At 52.1% G+C, this 18768-nt stretch overlaps 2 protein-coding genes across 4 annotated transcripts; both read right to left on the bottom strand.

The window, feature by feature from the left end:
• Positions 1–196: 196 nt before the first annotated feature.
• On the bottom strand, positions 197–12748 carry LOC147208161 (intestinal mucin-like protein). 3 transcript variants are annotated; one of them, XM_086108050.1, is made up of 7 exons: positions 12596–12748; positions 2330–12523; positions 1759–1922; positions 1540–1668; positions 1164–1203; positions 958–1078; positions 197–473 (listed from the first exon to the last, which is right to left on the bottom strand). In XM_086108050.1, the coding sequence occupies exons 1-7, from the start codon at positions 12606–12608 to the stop codon at positions 293–295; spliced, it is 10842 nt and encodes a 3613-aa protein (XP_085964176.1). In that variant the 5' UTR covers positions 12609–12748; the 3' UTR covers positions 197–292. The 3 variants fall into 3 exon arrangements, with proteins under 3 accessions (XP_085964176.1, XP_085964178.1, XP_085964177.1); XM_086108052.1 differs by lacking the exons at positions 2330–12523; positions 12596–12748 and adding an exon at positions 2000–2294; XM_086108051.1 differs by lacking the exons at positions 197–473; positions 958–1078 and having other exon boundaries at positions 1159–1257.
• A 120-nt stretch (positions 12749–12868) lies between these two features.
• On the bottom strand, positions 12869–17788 carry LOC147208160 (mucin-2). Its single transcript, XM_086106502.1, has 12 exons — positions 17451–17788; positions 17150–17366; positions 16920–17026; positions 16687–16838; positions 15804–15942; positions 15455–15568; positions 14796–14975; positions 14230–14481; positions 13658–13814; positions 13450–13578; positions 13190–13337; positions 12869–12920 (listed from the first exon to the last, which is right to left on the bottom strand). Exons 1-12 carry the CDS (start codon positions 17598–17600, stop codon positions 12869–12871), a joined length of 1797 nt encoding a protein of 598 aa, XP_085962628.1. The 5' UTR covers positions 17601–17788.
• Positions 17789–18768: the final 980 nt, after the last annotated feature.

The raw sequence follows: 18768 nt of genomic DNA, 5'->3' as shown, positions 1-18768 counted from the left end.
TGGTGTTTACCGCGCATGATTCGTTTGTGTCGCGATTGACCGCTTTCATCTTCTCGTTGTATTCTTGGTCTCTCGATGTGATTTGTAAAGCGCGTCGTTCCGGCCGCAGCTGTTGTGACGCGCGCGACAGAACTCAAGTCGCATTGTATCGTCACATATTGTCGTCTCGTGACAGGAAGACAAATACGAATCTTGAAACCGCATCCACCGAGTCATTTCTCGATGCGTTTATTGCCCAAATGTTTTCCGAAGCGGGAATTGGCGGGAAGACCGAGCGGGAGCGCCGGCCGGCTCACGGTCCCGGCAGCTCCTCGAGGCAGGCCGCGGTGCCGCAGCGACACGCTTCCACCACGATGGCGCTGTGCCGCAGCCTGGATCCGTCGGGGCAGGTCAGCTCCACCGGCCGCCGGCTGGTGGCGCTCTCTCGGCAGCACTGGCACCGGCGAGTCATGGCGTCGGCGGCCGCCGAGTACCTGCAATTTGACGGTTGGCCCAAATCACATTAGAAACGATGGCGGCAGTGCAGTTCTTCGCCGGCCCCAAAAAGAAAGGACTTTCTCGACCTCGTCACTTTTCCTGAATCGGCTGGCCAATTAACTCGTTCGGTACCAGTCAATTCTAGACCGAGTCTGAAAAGACGTTGAAAAACGTCTTTGGGAGTGAATGAGTTAATCAATTGCCTGCCCTTTTTCGCCCTACTATGGGGCGGGGTGTTTTCAGAAATTCCAAAAGTTCATTTTCAACAACCCCGAAAAATCGGGGCTTTGAACTCGGAACGTTTTTGGGGCGGCGGGCGGGGCTCGACAGCCAGCTGCGTGGCCGTCAATCTCCGATCATGCAATTGTTGACGATTGATTGCCCGGCCCGATCGCGTTCGGCCACGTCAGGCCGTCATCTCGGCCTCGATCGAACCGTCGTCGTAAACGAGGCCGACCCGCAGCGCCGGCGGCGACTCACGTGGACGAGCTCTCGCATTGCCCGGCGCAGGAAGTGACGTCGACGGGTCCGGCGCTGCGACAGCCGTTCACCTCCAGGACGGTGGCTCGCGTCCGCACTTGGCACACGTTGCGCAGCTCACCTAAAACAAGTGCATTGCACATTACATCGGTGTCTGACGTCACGACCACTTCAGTTAAAAAATAAATAAAAAGAGGAAAACTTACAACGTCGACAGCAGCCGTTGACGTCGGTGGTCTCGCTGCCCTGCAACGTGAAGCTTAACGATCAAGAGCGATTCGCTTGTTCGCGAAGATGGCACTGAAAACGAAGCCCCGCGACAATGACGTCATGCGACGGGCAACGCCGTCGCCTTCTCGCGTCGCGAGTTTGACGCATCGGTTTTTGCTTTGGGGTCAGTGTAGGAGTGCAGAATGAACCCATTCTGAGTCGGTTGCGGAACTGGAGCAAAACTTTATTAGGATTATTTTTCCTCGCCACGTCGTTCCCCGCGCTTGCTTGAATTGGGACTACTGAAATGACTGAATCAAACGATGAAACGGTGTGGCGGCGTTCGGCGGGGTAGGGGTGGTTGTGACTTACGGGTCGGCAGTCCAGCGGGTTGAAAGCGGGGCAAGTGGTCTTGGTCTCCTTGGTGTGCAGGTGCCCGTTGACGCGCTGGCACGTGAACGTCATACAGGCGTCGCCGGGCCACACCCACGTGCTGTTCACCTGCACGCGTGCCAAACAAACGCACGCCCACACATGACGGCGGTGTCCTTGTGCTCGCGTCGTCGTTTTGTGTGCGCGTATTCGTGTCACCTCTACGATGTGCGAAGCGTTGTCGGGAGTGAGCACGACGCAGCCGGTGGTGTCGGGGGCGAGCGTCGGGCAGAGCCCGGGTCGTGTCTCCACTTGACAGGATGCGTTGCAATACGCCACAAAACACCAGCCAAAACCGTCGCTCGCGTTGTACACAAACTCACCTGCAAATGCACAAAAATGAACATCTCGAGCTTGTTGGGAATGTTGCATTTTATCCATATTCAAGCGATGGCGATACCTTGACTTGTTGCATGTTTCCTTTGTTTTTAAAGAGGACTCGAGTGCACAATATACTGTACATGTGAATATGATAACATTTTCAAAAGGAGAATGTTAAGAAATCAACTGCTATGAGATATAATCAGTGATTCAAAAGTCACGCAGGCGCGCACGTCATGTTCTATTTGTGTGCTGCTGTAAAGGAGCCTGGCCCAGTGGGAGCCCTGCACGAGCCCGGGCCCCGTTCAGTAAACGGCCACTGCATTTTCACTTCGCTCGAGCACGGGCATTTCGGAAGCCTCGATAAACCCGGAGGTCAAGGTACCACTGCAAAGGCAGGGTGACCTACCAGGATGGTACTGAGTCCCGTTGAAAAAACAGGAACACAACTTTGGATTGACTGGGAGAGAAGAGGTGGAGGCTGTGTTCCTGTCTCGCCCGGTCGTGCTTGTTGGACTTGTGTACACAGTCTCAGTGCCGGCAAGGGTTTGTGTTATGGGTCTGATAATTGTGGTCCCAAGAACATGCGTTGGAGTCAAATCAGTGGTGTCTACGACTGAAGGATTTGTAATCACAACTGTTGTTTGTGGTTCTCCAAGGAAAACACCCTCAGTGGTTGAGGGTATTCTGGTGGTACTATGAAAAGGTTGGGATGTGGCTCCCGTGTATTGTGTCGCTTTTATCGTTTCACCAACAGCTGTAGTAGATGTGGTCGTTGGCCCAGAGGTGACTCTGCGTGTTGTTTTACTCTTGAATGTGGTTCCCTCTGTCACGGTTGTTTCTCCAGGTGTGGTGGTAGTTGTGGTAACCACAGACTGTTGGGAGGTTGGTCCTTTGGATTCGGTAGTTGTTGTAAAATCTGGTCCAGTGGATGGAGTTTTCCCTTCAACGGTGGTTGGGCCAGTGGTGAATCCAGGTCTTGTTGTCTCACCGCGTCGAGCAGTAGTTCCCCCCTTGGGTGTTGTTGGAACATTTATCGTCGAGGTACGGAAATAGGGTTGGGATGTTGCGCCTGTGTATTGTGTCGTTTTTGTCGTTTCACCAACAACTGTCATAGACGTGGTCGCTGGCCCAGCGGTGACTCTGGGTGTTGCTTTATTCTTCACTGTGGTTCCCTCGGCCGTGGTTTTTTTTCCGGGTCTGTTGGTAGTTGTGGTAATCACAGAGTGTTGGGAGGTTGGGACTTTGGATTTGGCAGTTTTTGTGGTAAAATCTGGTCCAGTGGATGGAGGTTTCCCTTCAACGGTGGTTGAGGTGGTTGTTGGACCAGTGGTGATTCCAGGTCTCATTGTCTCACCTCGTCCAGTTGTTTTCTCACTTGTAGTTGTTTCTCTGGGTTGAGCAGTAGTTTTGCCCTTGGTTGGTGTTGGAACATTGATAGTCGTGGTACTAAAATAGGGTTGGGATGTTGCGCCTGTGTATTGTGTCGCTGTTGTTTCACCAACAACTGTCGGAGACGTGGTTGCTGGCCCAGCGGTGACTCTGGGTATTGTTTTACTCTTGACGGTGGTTCCCTCTGCCGTGGTTGTTTCTCCAGGTCTGTTGGTAGTTGTGGGAACCACAGAGTGTTGGGAGGTTGGTCCTTTGGTTTCGGTAGTTGTTGTAAAATCTGGTCCAGTGGATGGAGTTTTCCCTTCAACGGTGGTTGAGGTGGTGGTTGGGCCAGCAGTGAATCCAGGTCTCGTTGTCTCACCGCGTCCAGTTGTTTTCTCACTTTTAGTTGTTTCTCCACGTCGAGCAGTAGCTCCCCCCTTGTGTGTTGTTGGCACATTGTTAGTCGTGGTACTAAAATAGGGTTGGGATGTTGCGCCTGTGTATTGTGTTGCTGTTGTTTCACCAACAACTGTCGGAGACGTGGTTGCTGGCCCAGCGGTGACTCTGGGTATTGTTTTACTCTTGATGGTGGTTCCCTCAGCCATGGTTGTTTCTCCAGGTCTGTTGGTAGTTGTGGGAACCACAGAGTGTTGGGAGGTAGGGCCTTTGGATTTGGCAGTTTTTGTGGTAAAATCTGGTCCAGTGGATGGAGTTTTCCCTACAACGGTAGTTGAGTTGGTGGTTGGGCCAGTGCGAAATCCAGGTCTCGTTGTCTCACCTCGTCCAGTTGTTTCCTCACTGGTAGTTGTTTCACCGCGTTGAGCAGTAGTTCCCCCCTTGGGTGTTGTTGGAACATTTATCGTCGAGGTACGAAAATAGGGTTGGGATGTTGCGCCTGTGTATTGTGTTGCTGTTGTTTCACCAACAACTGTCATAGACGTGGTCGCTGGCCCAGCGGTGACTCTGGGTGTTGTTTCACTCTTAACTGTGGTTCCCTCTGCTGCGGTTGTTTCTCCGGGTCTGGTGGTAGTTGTGGTAACCACAGGCTGTTGGGAGGTTGGTTCTTTGGATCCGGTAGTTGTAAAATGTGGTCCAGTGGATGGAGTTTTCCCTACAACGGTGGTTGAGGTGGTGGTTGGACCAGTGGTGAATCTAGGTCTCGTTGTCTCACCTCGTCCAGTTGTTTTCTCACTTTTAGTTGTTTCTCCGCGTCGAACAGTAGTTTCGCCCTTGGTTGGTGTTGGAACATTGATAGCCGTGGTCCTAAAATAGGGTTGGGATGTTGCTCCCGTGTTTCGTGTTGCTGTTGTTGTTTCACCAACAACTGTCGTAGATGTTGTCGCTGGCCCAGCGGTGACTCTGGGTGTTGTTTCACTCTTGACTGTGGTTCCCTCTGCCCTGGTTGTTTCTCCAGGTCTGTTGATAGTTGTGGTAACCGCAGAGTGATGGGAGGTTGGAACTTTGGATTTGGCAGTTTTTGTGGTAAAGTCTGGTCCAGTGGATGGAGTTTTCCCGACAATGGTGGTTGAGGTGGTGGTTGGGCCAGTGGTGAATCCAGATATCATTGTCTCACCTCGTCCAGTTGTTTCTTCACTTGTCGTTGTTTCTCCGCGTCGAGCAGTAGTTCCCCCCTTAGGTGTTGTTGGAACATTTATCGTTGAGGTACGAAAATAGGGTTGGGATATTGCTCCTGTGTATTGTGTCGTTTTTGTCGTTTCACCAACAACTGTCATAGACGTGGTCGCCGGCCCAGCGGTGACTCCTGGTGTTGTTTCACTCTTGACTGTGGTTCCCTCTGCTGCGGTTGTTTCTCCAGGTCTGTTGGTAATTGTGGGAACCACAGACTGTTGGGAGGTTGGGACTTCGGATTTGGCAGTTTTTGTGGTTAAATCTGGTCCAGTGGATGGAGGTCTCACCACAATGGTGGTTGAGGTGATTGTTGGACCAGTAGTGAATCCAGGTCTCGTTGTCTCACCTCGTCCAGTTCTTTTCTCACTTGTAGTTGTTTCTCTGGGTCGAGCAGTAGTTTTGCCCTTGGTTGGTGTTGGAACATTGATAGTCGTGGTACTAAAATAGGGTTGGGATGTTGCGCCTGTGTCTTGTGTCGCAGTTGTTTCACCAACAACTGTCGGAGACGTGGTTGCTGGCCCAGCGGTGACTCTGGGTATTGTTTTACTCTTGATGGTGGTTCCCTCTGCCGCGGTTGTTTCTCCAGGTCTGTTGGTTGTTGTAGTAACCACAGAGTGTTGGGAGGTTGGCACTTTGGATTTGGCAGTTTTTGTGGTAAAATCTGGTCCAGTGGATGGAGGTTTCCCTTCAACGGTGGTTGAGGTGGTTGTTGGACCAGTGGTGAATCCAGGTCTCATTGTCTCACCTCGTCCAGTTGTTTTCTCACTTGGAGCTGTTTCTCTGGGTCGAGCAGAAGTTCCCCCCTTGCTTGTTGGAACATTGATAGCCGTGGTACTAAAATAGGGTTGGGATGTTGCACCTGTGTATTGTGTCGCTGTTGTTGTTTCACCAACACTTGTCGAAGACGTCGTCGCTGGCCCAGCGGTGACTCTGGGTGTTGTTTTACTCTTGACTGTGGTTCCCTCTGCTGTGGTTGTTTCTCCAGGTCTGTTGGTAATTGTGGGAACCACAGACTGTTGGGAGGTTGGGACTTTGGATTTGGCAGTTTTTGTGGAAAAATCTGGTCCAGTGGATGGAGTTTTCCCTACAACGGTGGTTGAGGCGGTGGTTGGGCCAGTGGTGAATCTAGGTCTCATTGTCTCACCTTGTCCAGTTGTTTCCTCAATGGTAGTTGTTTCTCCACGTCGAGCAGTAGTTCTCCCCCTGGGTGTTGTTGGAACATTTATCGTCGAGGTACGAAAATCGGGTTGGGATGTTGCTCCTGTGTATTGTGTCGTTATTGTCGTTTCACCAACTGTCATAGACGTGGTCGCTGGCCTTGTGGTGACTCCTGGTGTTGTTTCACTCTTGACTGAGGTTCCCTCTGCTGTGGTTGTTTGTCCGGGTCTGGTGGTAGTTGTGGTAACCACAGACTGTTGGGAGGTTGGTCCTTTGGATCCGGTAATTGTTGTAAAATGTGGTCCAGTGGATGGAGGTTTCCCCACAATGCTGGTTGAGGTGGTTGTTGGACCAGTGGTGAATCCAGGTCTCGTTGTCTCACCTCCTCCAGTTGTTTTCTCACTTGTAGTTGTTTCTCTGGGTCGAGCAGTAGTTTTGCCCTTGGTTGGTGTTGGAACATTGATAGTCGTGGTACTAAAATAGGGTTGGGATGTTGCGCCTGTGTATTGTGTTGCTGTTGTTTCACCAACAACTGTCGGAGACGTGGTTGCTGGCCCAGCGGTGACTCTGGGTATTGTTTTACTCTTGATGGTGGTTCCCTCAGCCATGGTTGTTTCTCCAGGTCTGTTGGTAGTTGTGGGAGCCACAGAGTGTTGGGAGGTAGGGCCTTTGGATTTGGCAGTTTTTGTGGTAAAATCTGGTCCAGTGGATGGAGGTTTCACCACAATGGTGGTTGAGGTGGTTGTTGGACCAGTGGTGAATCCAGGTCTCGTTGTCTCACCTCGTCCAGTTGTTTTCTCACTTTTAGTTGTTTCTCCGCGTCGAACAGTAGTTTCGCCCTTGGTTGGTGTTGGAACATTGATAGCCGTGGTCCTAAAATAGGGTTGGGATGTTGCTCCCGTGTTTCGTGTTGCTGTTGTTGTTTCACCAACAACTGTCGTAGATGTTGTCGCTGGCCCAGCGGTGACTCTGGGTGTTGTTTCACTCTTGACTGTGGTTCCCTCTGCCCTGGTTGTTTCTCCAGGTCTGTTGATAGTTGTGGTAACCGCAGAGTGATGGGAGGTTGGAACTTTGGATTTGGCAGTTTTTGTGGTAAAGTCTGGTCCAGTGGATGGAGTTTTCCCGACAATGGTGGTTGAGGTGGTGGTTGGGCCAGTGGTGAATCCAGATATCATTGTCTCACCTCGTCCAGTTGTTTCTTCACTTGTCGTTGTTTCTCCGCGTCGAGCAGTAGTTCCCCCCTTAGGTGTTGTTGGAACATTTATCGTTGAGGTACGAAAATAGGGTTGGGATATTGCTCCTGTGTATTGTGTCGTTTTTGTCGTTTCACCAACAACTGTCATAGACGTGGTCGCCGGCCCAGCGGTGACTCCTGGTGTTGTTTCACTCTTGACTGTGGTTCCCTCTGCTGCGGTTGTTTCTCCAGGTCTGTTGGTAATTGTGGGAACCACAGACTGTTGGGAGGTTGGGACTTCGGATTTGGCAGTTTTTGTGGTTAAATCTGGTCCAGTGGATGGAGGTCTCACCACAATGGTGGTTGAGGTGATTGTTGGACCAGTAGTGAATCCAGGTCTCGTTGTCTCACCTCGTCCAGTTCTTTTCTCACTTGTAGTTGTTTCTCTGGGTCGAGCAGTAGTTTTGCCCTTGGTTGGTGTTGGAACATTGATAGTCGTGGTACTAAAATAGGGTTGGGATGTTGCGCCTGTGTCTTGTGTCGCAGTTGTTTCACCAACAACTGTCGGAGACGTGGTTGCTGGCCCAGCGGTGACTCTGGGTATTGTTTTACTCTTGATGGTGGTTCCCTCTGCCGCGGTTGTTTCTCCAGGTCTGTTGGTTGTTGTAGTAACCACAGAGTGTTGGGAGGTTGGCACTTTGGATTTGGCAGTTTTTGTGGTAAAATCTGGTCCAGTGGATGGAGGTTTCCCTTCAACGGTGGTTGAGGTGGTTGTTGGACCAGTGGTGAATCCAGGTCTCATTGTCTCACCTCGTCCAGTTGTTTTCTCACTTGGAGCTGTTTCTCTGGGTCGAGCAGAAGTTCCCCCCTTGCTTGTTGGAACATTGATAGCCGTGGTACTAAAATAGGGTTGGGATGTTGCACCTGTGTATTGTGTCGCTGTTGTTGTTTCACCAACACTTGTCGAAGACGTCGTCGCTGGCCCAGCGGTGACTCTGGGTGTTGTTTTACTCTTGACTGTGGTTCCCTCTGCTGTGGTTGTTTCTCCAGGTCTGTTGGTAATTGTGGGAACCACAGACTGTTGGGAGGTTGGGACTTTGGATTTGGCAGTTTTTGTGGAAAAATCTGGTCCAGTGGATGGAGTTTTCCCTACAACGGTGGTTGAGGCGGTGGTTGGGCCAGTGGTGAATCTAGGTCTCATTGTCTCACCTTGTCCAGTTGTTTCCTCAATGGTAGTTGTTTCTCCACGTCGAGCAGTAGTTCTCCCCCTGGGTGTTGTTGGAACATTTATCGTCGAGGTACGAAAATCGGGTTGGGATGTTGCTCCTGTGTATTGTGTCGTTATTGTCGTTTCACCAACTGTCATAGACGTGGTCGCTGGCCTTGTGGTGACTCCTGGTGTTGTTTCACTCTTGACTGAGGTTCCCTCTGCTGTGGTTGTTTGTCCGGGTCTGGTGGTAGTTGTGGTAACCACAGACTGTTGGGAGGTTGGTCCTTTGGATCCGGTAATTGTTGTAAAATGTGGTCCAGTGGATGGAGGTTTCCCCACAATGCTGGTTGAGGTGGTTGTTGGACCAGTGGTGAATCCAGGTCTCGTTGTCTCACCTCCTCCAGTTGTTTTCTCACTTGTAGTTGTTTCTCTGGGTCGAGCAGTAGTTTTGCCCTTGGTTGGTGTTGGAACATTGATAGTCGTGGTACTAAAATAGGGTTGGGATGTTGCGCCTGTGTATTGTGTTGCTGTTGTTTCACCAACAACTGTCGGAGACGTGGTTGCTGGCCCAGCGGTGACTCTGGGTATTGTTTTACTCTTGATGGTGGTTCCCTCAGCCATGGTTGTTTCTCCAGGTCTGTTGGTAGTTGTGGGAACCACAGAGTGTTGGGAGGTAGGGCCTTTGGATTTGGCAGTTTTTGTGGTAAAATCTGGTCCAGTGGATGGAGGTTTCACCACAATGGTGGTTGAGGTGGTTGTTGGACCAGTGGTGAATCCAGGTCTCGTTGTCTCACCTCGTCCAGTTGTTTTCTCACTTTTAGTTGTTTCTCCGCGTCGAACAGTAGTTTCGCCCTTGGTTGGTGTTGGAACATTGATAGCCGTGGTCCTAAAATAGGGTTGGGATGTTGCTCCCGTGTTTCGTGTTGCTGTTGTTGTTTCACCAACAACTGTCGTAGATGTTGTCGCTGGCCCAGCGGTGACTCTGGGTGTTGTTTCACTCTTGACTGTGGTTCCCTCTGCCCTGGTTGTTTCTCCAGGTCTGTTGATAGTTGTGGTAACCGCAGAGTGATGGGAGGTTGGAACTTTGGATTTGGCAGTTTTTGTGGTAAAGTCTGGTCCAGTGGATGGAGTTTTCCCGACAATGGTGGTTGAGGTGGTGGTTGGGCCAGTGGTGAATCCAGATATCATTGTCTCACCTCGTCCAGTTGTTTCTTCACTTGTCGTTGTTTCTCCGCGTCGAGCAGTAGTTCCCCCCTTAGGTGTTGTTGGAACATTTATCGTTGAGGTACGAAAATAGGGTTGGGATATTGCTCCTGTGTATTGTGTCGTTTTTGTCGTTTCACCAACAACTGTCATAGACGTGGTCGCCGGCCCAGCGGTGACTCCTGGTGTTGTTTCACTCTTGACTGTGGTTCCCTCTGCTGCGGTTGTTTCTCCAGGTCTGTTGGTAATTGTGGGAACCACAGACTGTTGGGAGGTTGGGACTTCGGATTTGGCAGTTTTTGTGGTTAAATCTGGTCCAGTGGATGGAGGTCTCACCACAATGGTGGTTGAGGTGATTGTTGGACCAGTAGTGAATCCAGGTCTCGTTGTCTCACCTCGTCCAGTTCTTTTCTCACTTGTAGTTGTTTCTCTGGGTCGAGCAGTAGTTTTGCCCTTGGTTGGTGTTGGAACATTGATAGTCGTGGTACTAAAATAGGGTTGGGATGTTGCGCCTGTGTCTTGTGTCGCAGTTGTTTCACCAACAACTGTCGGAGACGTGGTTGCTGGCCCAGCGGTGACTCTGGGTATTGTTTTACTCTTGATGGTGGTTCCCTCTGCCGCGGTTGTTTCTCCAGGTCTGTTGGTTGTTGTAGTAACCACAGAGTGTTGGGAGGTTGGCACTTTGGATTTGGCAGTTTTTGTGGTAAAATCTGGTCCAGTGGATGGAGGTTTCCCTTCAACGGTGGTTGAGGTGGTTGTTGGACCAGTGGTGAATCCAGGTCTCATTGTCTCACCTCGTCCAGTTGTTTTCTCACTTGGAGCTGTTTCTCTGGGTCGAGCAGAAGTTCCCCCCTTGCTTGTTGGAACATTGATAGCCGTGGTACTAAAATAGGGTTGGGATGTTGCACCTGTGTATTGTGTCGCTGTTGTTGTTTCACCAACACTTGTCGAAGACGTCGTCGCTGGCCCAGCGGTGACTCTGGGTGTTGTTTTACTCTTGACTGTGGTTCCCTCTGCTGTGGTTGTTTCTCCAGGTCTGTTGGTAATTGTGGGAACCACAGACTGTTGGGAGGTTGGGACTTTGGATTTGGCAGTTTTTGTGGAAAAATCTGGTCCAGTGGATGGAGTTTTCCCTACAACGGTGGTTGAGGCGGTGGTTGGGCCAGTGGTGAATCTAGGTCTCATTGTCTCACCTTGTCCAGTTGTTTCCTCAATGGTAGTTGTTTCTCCACGTCGAGCAGTAGTTCTCCCCCTGGGTGTTGTTGGAACATTGATAGTCGTGGTACTAAAATAGGGTTGGGATGTTGCGCCTGTGTATTGTGTCGCTGTTGTTTCACCAACAACTGTCGGAGACGTGGTTGCTGGCCTTGTGGTGACTCCTGGTGTTGTTTCACTCTTGACTGAGGTTCCCTCTGCTGTGGTTGTTTGTCCGGGTCTGGTGGTAGTTGTGGTAACCACAGACTGTTGGGAGGTTGGTCCTTTGGATCCGGTAATTGTTGTAAAATGTGGTCCAGTGGATGGAGGTTTCCCCGCAATGCTGGTTGAGGTGGTTGTTGGACCAGTGGTGAATCCAGGTCTCGTTGTCTCACCTCCTCCAGTTGTTTTCTCACTTGTAGTTGTTTCTCTGGGTCGAGCAGTAGTTTTGCCCTTGGTTGGTGTTGGAACATTGATAGTCGTGGTACTAAAATAGGGTTGGGATGTTGCGCCTGTGTATTGTGTTGCTGTTGTTTCACCAACAACTGTCGGAGACGTGGTTGCTGGCCCAGCGGTGACTCTGGGTATTGTTTTACTCTTGATGGTGGTTCCCTCAGCCATGGTTGTTTCTCCAGGTCTGTTGGTAGTTGTGGGAACCACAGAGTGTTGGGAGGTAGGGCCTTTGGATTTGGCAGTTTTTGTGGTAAAATCTGGTCCAGTGGATGGAGGTTTCACCACAATGGTGGTTGAGGTGGTTGTTGGACCAGTGGTGAATCCAGGTCTCGTTGTCTCACCTCGTCCACTTGTTTTCTCACTTGGAGTTGTTTCTCTGGGTTGAGCAGAAGTTCCCCCCTTGCTTGTTGGAATATTGATAGCCGTGGTCTTAAAATAGGGTTGGGATGTTGCACCCGTGTATTGTGTCGCTGTTGTTGTTTCACCAACACTTGTCGAAGACGTGGTCGCTGGCCCAGCGGTGACTCTGGGTGTTGTTTTACTCTTGACTGTGGTTCCCTCTGCTGTGGTTGTTACTCCAGGTCTGTTGGTAATTGCTGGAACCACAGACTGTTGGAAGGTTGGGACTTTGGATTTGGCAGTTTTTGTGGTATAATCTGGTCCAGTGGATGTAGTTTTCCCGACAACGGTGGTTGAGGCGGTGGTTGGGCCAGTGGTGAATCCAGGTCTCATTGTCTCACCTTGTCCAGTTGTTTCCTCACTTGTAGTTGTTTCTCCACGTCGAGCAGTAGTTCCCCCCCTGGGTGTTGTTGGAACATTTATCGTCGAGGTACGAAAATCGGGTTGGGATGTTGCACCCGTGTATTGTGTCTCTGTTGTCATTTCACCAACAACTGTCGTAGATGTGGTCGTTGGCCCAGAGGTGACTCTGGGTGTTGTTTTACTCTTGAATGTGGTTCCCTCTGTCACGGTTGTTTCTCCAGGTCTGGTGGTAGTTGTGGTAACCACAGACTGCTGGGAGGTTGGTCCTTTGGATCCGGTAGTTGTTGTCAAATCCGTTCCAGTGGATGGAGTTTTCCCGACATGTGTGGTAGGGATGCCAACTTGCCCAATTGTTCCCACTGTTTTTTCATCTTTTCCTGTTGATTTTTCATCATGTGTGGTTCGGTCCGTGGTTAACTTTGCAGTTGTAGCTGTCAAAGTAACACCTGTAAAACAATCAGATTGTCAACAATGCGACTCGTTATCAACATTCAACTATCAACCGTTGTTGTTCATACCATCTGTCGTCATTCCCAATGTGCTGAAGTTGAGCGGCGAGGTGTGCGGTGTAGGGCCGACGATTGTGAAACATGGATAAACCTCGCGGCTCACAGTCCCGTTGGGTCCGCATGTCGCTGCGATGCAGTTTCCAAGCCCATCCGTCGTGTTGTAGATGGTGGCGCCGTACGTGTATGTTTTGCCATTGACGAAGCACGTACACCCTGACATTCGGGAAATATCACACATTCACTGGAAGGAATGAACATTCCAATGACGCACCGTCACTTCAGCTACTCACTGCTTCTGGTGTAGCTACACTCTATTCCAGATGCTGTACACAAGCTTTAAGAAACATTAGATCGTGGTTAACACAGCATCAAAAGCGCGTCTCTTTTAGAGGTTCTCAAACTTGGGTCCCCACCCAGACCCGGCGGGGTTTAAGGTCCACAGAATAACCAGCAATAATTGCTGCCATGGCATTTAGACGTGCACATGTTATGTTCATTGGCATTAGGACTGTGAGGAGGACAAATTCCATCCTACCAGGGTTCCTTTGGACACAAAAAGTCTGAGAAGCCCTAGTCGATGCAACATATGGTGGTGAGGTATACCAAGTGTGACAATTCTCAGCAGGAACCGCCTCGCCCGCGTCGTAGTGGGCGTCCCGGTTGTCATAGCAACCACAGCGATCCCACGATACACACGTCATGTTGTCCTCGTCAAAGTACGGACGACTGGGAGGACACTCTGGGTAGCATCCTGAGACAAGACAACACTCGCTTCTTGGGGTGAGCACCACATTGCCGTGGACCGCAAGACAATACTTGCGTGGACCCGAATCACCAGATTCGTTCCGGTCAAACGTGTGTACCTTCTAGGCCGCTGATGAGCTGCGAACAACTCCCCGAAGGATTCCTGCAAGTCTTCATGCAGTCAGCTCCACACGGCTTGTAGTGCCACTCGCAGCCCCCGGGGGCATTGTAGTAGTCGCAAAAGATGGCTGCGATGGAACACGTCGCATCAGCGGATGAGCTCGCGACTGAACGACGGCTTGATTGAGAGCTTGCCGCAGGACTTACGGCAGAATTTGGGCCTCCGCCATCGTACGCAAGCTCCGGCCTCACCGCAAGCCTTGGAGTAGGCCGCCACCGCCGTGCACGCGCACTCGCTGTCGCCGCTGCTGTCGCACGCGCACGCGTCACGCACACACGCGTCGTAGTACGGACCGGGATCCACCTGGAACAAAACGTAATTCACTTCCTTCACGGCCAACTGTGAAGTCATTTCGGAATATCCCAAATGAAACAGTTTGATGTCACCACGAAGGTAAGGAGACAAAATACAGGAAATAAAGCATGAAAAACATTCTCTTTTGTAAATTTGACAAATAATCGTTGTCTCGAAGTCAAACCTTGGCCGCTGTCTTTCTTTTTAACCATCACCTGGGTTCGTCATTTTGAAAAATCCCAAACAAAATATTTTCGTCATCCAAGGAAATCCAATCAATCGAGCACGAACAACTTATTTCTATTTCCTAAATTCGACCAAGTAATCGTTTTCCCCAAGCGAGGTCCTGGCGAGTGTCGATCAACTGACTATGGAACGTGTACAAAGCCGGTCAGAAATCCATTGGGAAAGCGGTTCCAGTTACCCGTGAGTGGCAGGCCTGAAAGGTGGGCCCGATGATGACGCCGCAGCGCCTCTCCGCCCACGCCGCGCGGTAGCGGTTGTTGCCGCACGGGTCCGACGGCGAGCGGAGGCGTGCGGCGGCGGGGCAGTCGGACTCCGAGGCCGTCCAGCTGCTCGCGAACGCCAGCGCGTCGGCGACGCTCTCTCCGGAACGCTTGGCCAGGTCGTTGCGAACGTTTCCGTCATAGTTGCCGCACAGACCGCACACCTTGCCCTGGGGAGGGACAGCAACCGCGGCGTTTTTCCTCTCGGACAACCGGGATTCCTGATTGCGTCACGGCAAGAAGACGGCGATCTTACGTTCGTCGTTCAAATGTGACAGGACAACATATGCTCGATCTGCTCTACTCCAAATTTCGAGACGATCCTCTTTTTCCGCATGCACGTCTGAATGTCGGATTGCCTAGCTAACCTCATCCAACGTAACCTCATCTCATTTCATCCAACATAACCTGACCTGATCCGATGCAATCGGAGTTCATTTGATCCGAGCGGACTTCGTGTCAACGAAGCTAAAATGAGTCTGACCCGATAGCGTGGCGCCAGTTTGATGAAGACGGAGGTCTTCTTGTCCCACATGACGACGACTCCCGGTTCGATGGTGACCACCGTGTAGATGCCCATCTGGCGCACCTGAGGCGGAAAAAGCCGGCGCCGGCTCCGGATGACGTGGAACTTCTCCTCCCTCAGGTGGTATTCTTCATCGTCCTGTCGGCGTTGGGAGAATCAGAGTCCAAAGCGTACCGGACGTCAAGGCTACTGGAAGTGTACTTGCAAATTTCTCCATTGTGGGCCAAATAAAGGTTTTCTTATGATTATTCAAGCCGACGTGAAAATGTACTTTGCAGCCCACTTTCATCAACGTGATTCAAATAGAAATGGTTGGGGGGGGGGGGGGTGAATGGATAAAATTAAAGCGCACCGCAATTGAAATGGGATTGAAAGTGCACTTGGTGGAACTTATTTATTGATTGATTGATTTTTGAGTGGCAATTAGTGTCTTTGAAGAACATGTTGAAGATCCTTTTCTCGTGGATGAAATCCGAACTGCGACAAGAAAAGTGGGAGCAAATTTCAGTGAATAAAATCCAAAATCAAAACCGGGTTGGCGGGGGGTGGGGGGTGTCCCTGCACTTATGTGCTTGCGGGTTCATTTCAGAGAAAGTAATAAGTAAGCGTTGGCCGACCTGGACAAAGATCTTCACCATCTTGGAGCAGGATGTGGTTGCCGAGCTTCCGCATGCAATGTTCTTGCTGACAATCCGGAAACTTCCCTCCGTCTCGTTGTCTTCGCAGTAGTCCTGACACACACACACACACACACACACACACACACACACACACACACACACACACACACAGACGCGCCTTAGTGTGTATTGTGTTTCCTGCAGGAGTGTCTCTCGGGAGTATGGACACGTGTTGACGGACGGGACTGTCGTGTGCGAACGTGCGTTTGGCGACTTCGTGTGTGGATGTTTTTTTATTTGTTGCTTGCATGACGTGCGTTCCATGCACGAGCGCGTGTTGTGTTACCTGCACGAGCGTGTGTTCACACTGTCCCGGAAAGTCAATCCTCTTGTCGTCAAAGGTGATGAGATGTCCGTCGCCATAGACGGCGCACACAGCATCGCACGCGTTGCTGGTGCAGGTGAACTTTCTGCCTGCGCAGGTGCTGCGTGCGCGGACACACACACACACACACACACACACACACACACATAGACAATCATGTAGCAGCCTAACCAGTCGTTGGCGGTCTACCGGTAGTCCGCGGACCGGTCCCAAGCCAACGGCGAAAATTATATGTGTGTGTGTGGGTGTGGGTGTGACGGTGGCTCGTGATCGGCATCACGGGAATCGGTTAGCGATCAGACCCGTGGCGATGGATCTTCTTGAATTTGTTCGCCTCTCATCCCACGTTTGTTTGATGTGCAATTCACCGAAGAATGGCACCCTGCAGCGCCAGCGGCAGCATTTTCCAACGGTGCACGCCGGCGTCGATCGTTCGCCGTTTGTGCACTTAACGCGCGAGGGAAGTGCGTCGCTGGCTCTCCGTGCGTCAGGTCTCCCGCGAAGGTAGGCGCTGATTTCCCGTTGACAAACTCCCGTCTTGTCATTGTATCTCGTTTTCGGTTTCGTTCGTGTTCGGGTCGGTGATGGCTCGTCCCGGCAGACGCGCGCATCACGAAAAGAGAGATCGGGCGCCGCGGCTCAAAGGACAAATCCAGCAGTCCGTTGACAACTTTTGAGTCAAATTTGAATTGTTGTCCACCAGGGGGCAGTAACATACATGACGTCCAACATTCTTGGCTTGTTTTTTGTTTGTTTTTCTGGTTGACGATTTCTTTTTCTTTTCTGCTAGTTTATTTTTTGGGAGGGGCGGGGGAGCAAAAATGAGAGTTCAAAATGAACCCACCAGGCGTTGCAGTCCACCCGGAGGACATGTCCGGGCCGGTAGGTCTGGCCGTTGTGGACGCAGGGGCATCCGCCGGCCTCGATGCAGCCCCCGAGCCCGTCCGACACCAGACCGTCGGGACAGGCGCACCCCGACGTGCAGCCGTGGCTGATCTGTCATTTGGAAACCGGGGGGGGGGGGGGGGGGGATTGCCGTCGATTGCGCAGCACGGACGTGCGCGAGCGCGCACTTACGCATGCCGTGTCCAGGGTGGCGCAGCTGCTCTCACATTCGGTCCCGGTGGAGCCCGGCGGGGCCGCCAGACAGTCCACGTAGACCTTTGGGGCCGGGCACTCGTGGGCTGCCCCCCAAAACACCGCAATATGTCAAAAATACGAAAAATGCCATCACAAGGAAGAAACGAAAATCGGCAAATATCGCAAAACGTTGCCCGTGTCAAGGCGGGCCCGTCGGAGCGACTCACGACAGAAGGTGGCGTTCCTCCACGCGCCCGGCGCTCCTCCGGCGCGCGCGCACTGTCGCGAGAGCTCGGACGCGCTTCGGCACAGGGCCGTCGGAGCCGGCCGATCCTCGCCCGACGCGCAGACGTCAAACGCGCACGCTCGGGCCAAGGCGTCGGCGTCCACGAGGTTCCGACAGCCGCCGAAGGCCGCGCTCGAAAAGAGCCGCGCGCACAACTCCTGCGAAGCGCAGCGGACAGCGGCCCGTCACTCGCCGGGGGGGGCGGGCGCGGCGCCCTCGACTCGGACAAAGGGAGCGCTGACCTCGTCGCCGCAGTCGGGCCGCGGGGCGGGCTCGTCTCCGGCTTCGTCGCACGTCTCCGCCGGTCCGCCGACTTTGTGCCGGGCGGCGTATTCGGCGACGGAAAACGGCGCTCCTGCGCGCCCAGCGCACGCCGCGTCAACGCCGGCCATCGGCCGACTTGCCTTTCGTGTCGCTCACTCACCGTCTTTGGCAAACTCGTTGTCGATTCCGTCAAAGTTCCCGCAGAGGCCGCAGAGCGAGCCCTCGTATTTGCCGTCCACCTCGATCTGAAACACACGCTGATTGGGTTTAGGGACCAACAGGTGGCGCTGTAGGGCTCCCCCTGCAGCTGCACACCTGTTGGTCATTAGGTAATTAGTGCCTTAAAAGGACTCCCAGCCCGAACACTCGGCGTCGGGTCATTGTTTGCTCTATGCTGCTGTCATGTTTGTTTGTTTGCTGTTCCTTTACTGCTGTCAGGTTTGTTTCGGTCACGGTTCTGTTTTAGCTTCAGTTGCTATTTTTTTTTTTTTGCTACTTTGGACTGTGATTGTTTTTGGATTTAGTTTTCTCTGTGTTTTCTCAATACACTTCTTCAAGTTCACCCCGCTCCTCCCTCCCGCCTGCTTTTTGGGGTCCACCACCACCACCTCGCAACGTGACACTTTTCGCCCCCCTCGATGGAAAGCGATTGGCCTGATGGATGACATTCAAGCCTCGCTTGCTTCAATTGCCCCGTGGACACGGATCGAGTCGTTTTTTTTAGCCTGACCTCATTCCGGTTCCATCACCGGATGGTTGATTATTTCATTGAGTTCTTTTTTTTTTTCTCTTCAGTGAGGTTGACTGTCGACTTGACTTGTCGTTCACTTTCAAGCGCATCGTCAAATGCCATCTCATGAGCGTGCGTGCGTGCGTACGCTCAGGGCGTCTTCGAGGTTCCAGACCAGTTGGATTCCGATTCTGGACCGGACCAGGAGGCCGGCCGAAGCCTTCTCGATCACCAGGCCCGGCTCCGCCACAGGAAGTGACACGCTGCGCGCACACAGACAAAAAAAAAAGCCGTCAAGGTGTCACACAAGGCGGCGCTCTGCTCTGCTCCGCTCTGCGTTGCGTTGCGCGCTGCCTCTCCTAGATGGCTCCGACGTGGCTGCCGTTTCAAAATGTCTTTCAAGCTTGACCCTTTGGCCCCTCTTTGGGTTCCGGTTTCTTCCGCCTCCCTTCTCGCGAGCTCCGTCACGGCCTCTTCTGACTCCAATCGATCAATGGCGGCTCAACTTCTCCGGCACCTTTTGCCCTCGAAGCGTGACGCTTGATATCGGGTTTGGGTATCAGGCG

Source organism: Hippocampus guttulatus, chromosome 3 (genome assembly GCF_054856545.1).
Source record: "Hippocampus guttulatus isolate MCC_2025c chromosome 3, RoL_Hgut_1.0, whole genome shotgun sequence".
In the NCBI taxonomy this organism is placed as follows: Eukaryota; Metazoa; Chordata; class Actinopteri; order Syngnathiformes; family Syngnathidae; genus Hippocampus; species Hippocampus guttulatus.
The sequence above is the reverse complement of the archived record's forward strand: the minus strand, read 5'-3'. Positions and strand labels throughout refer to the sequence as shown.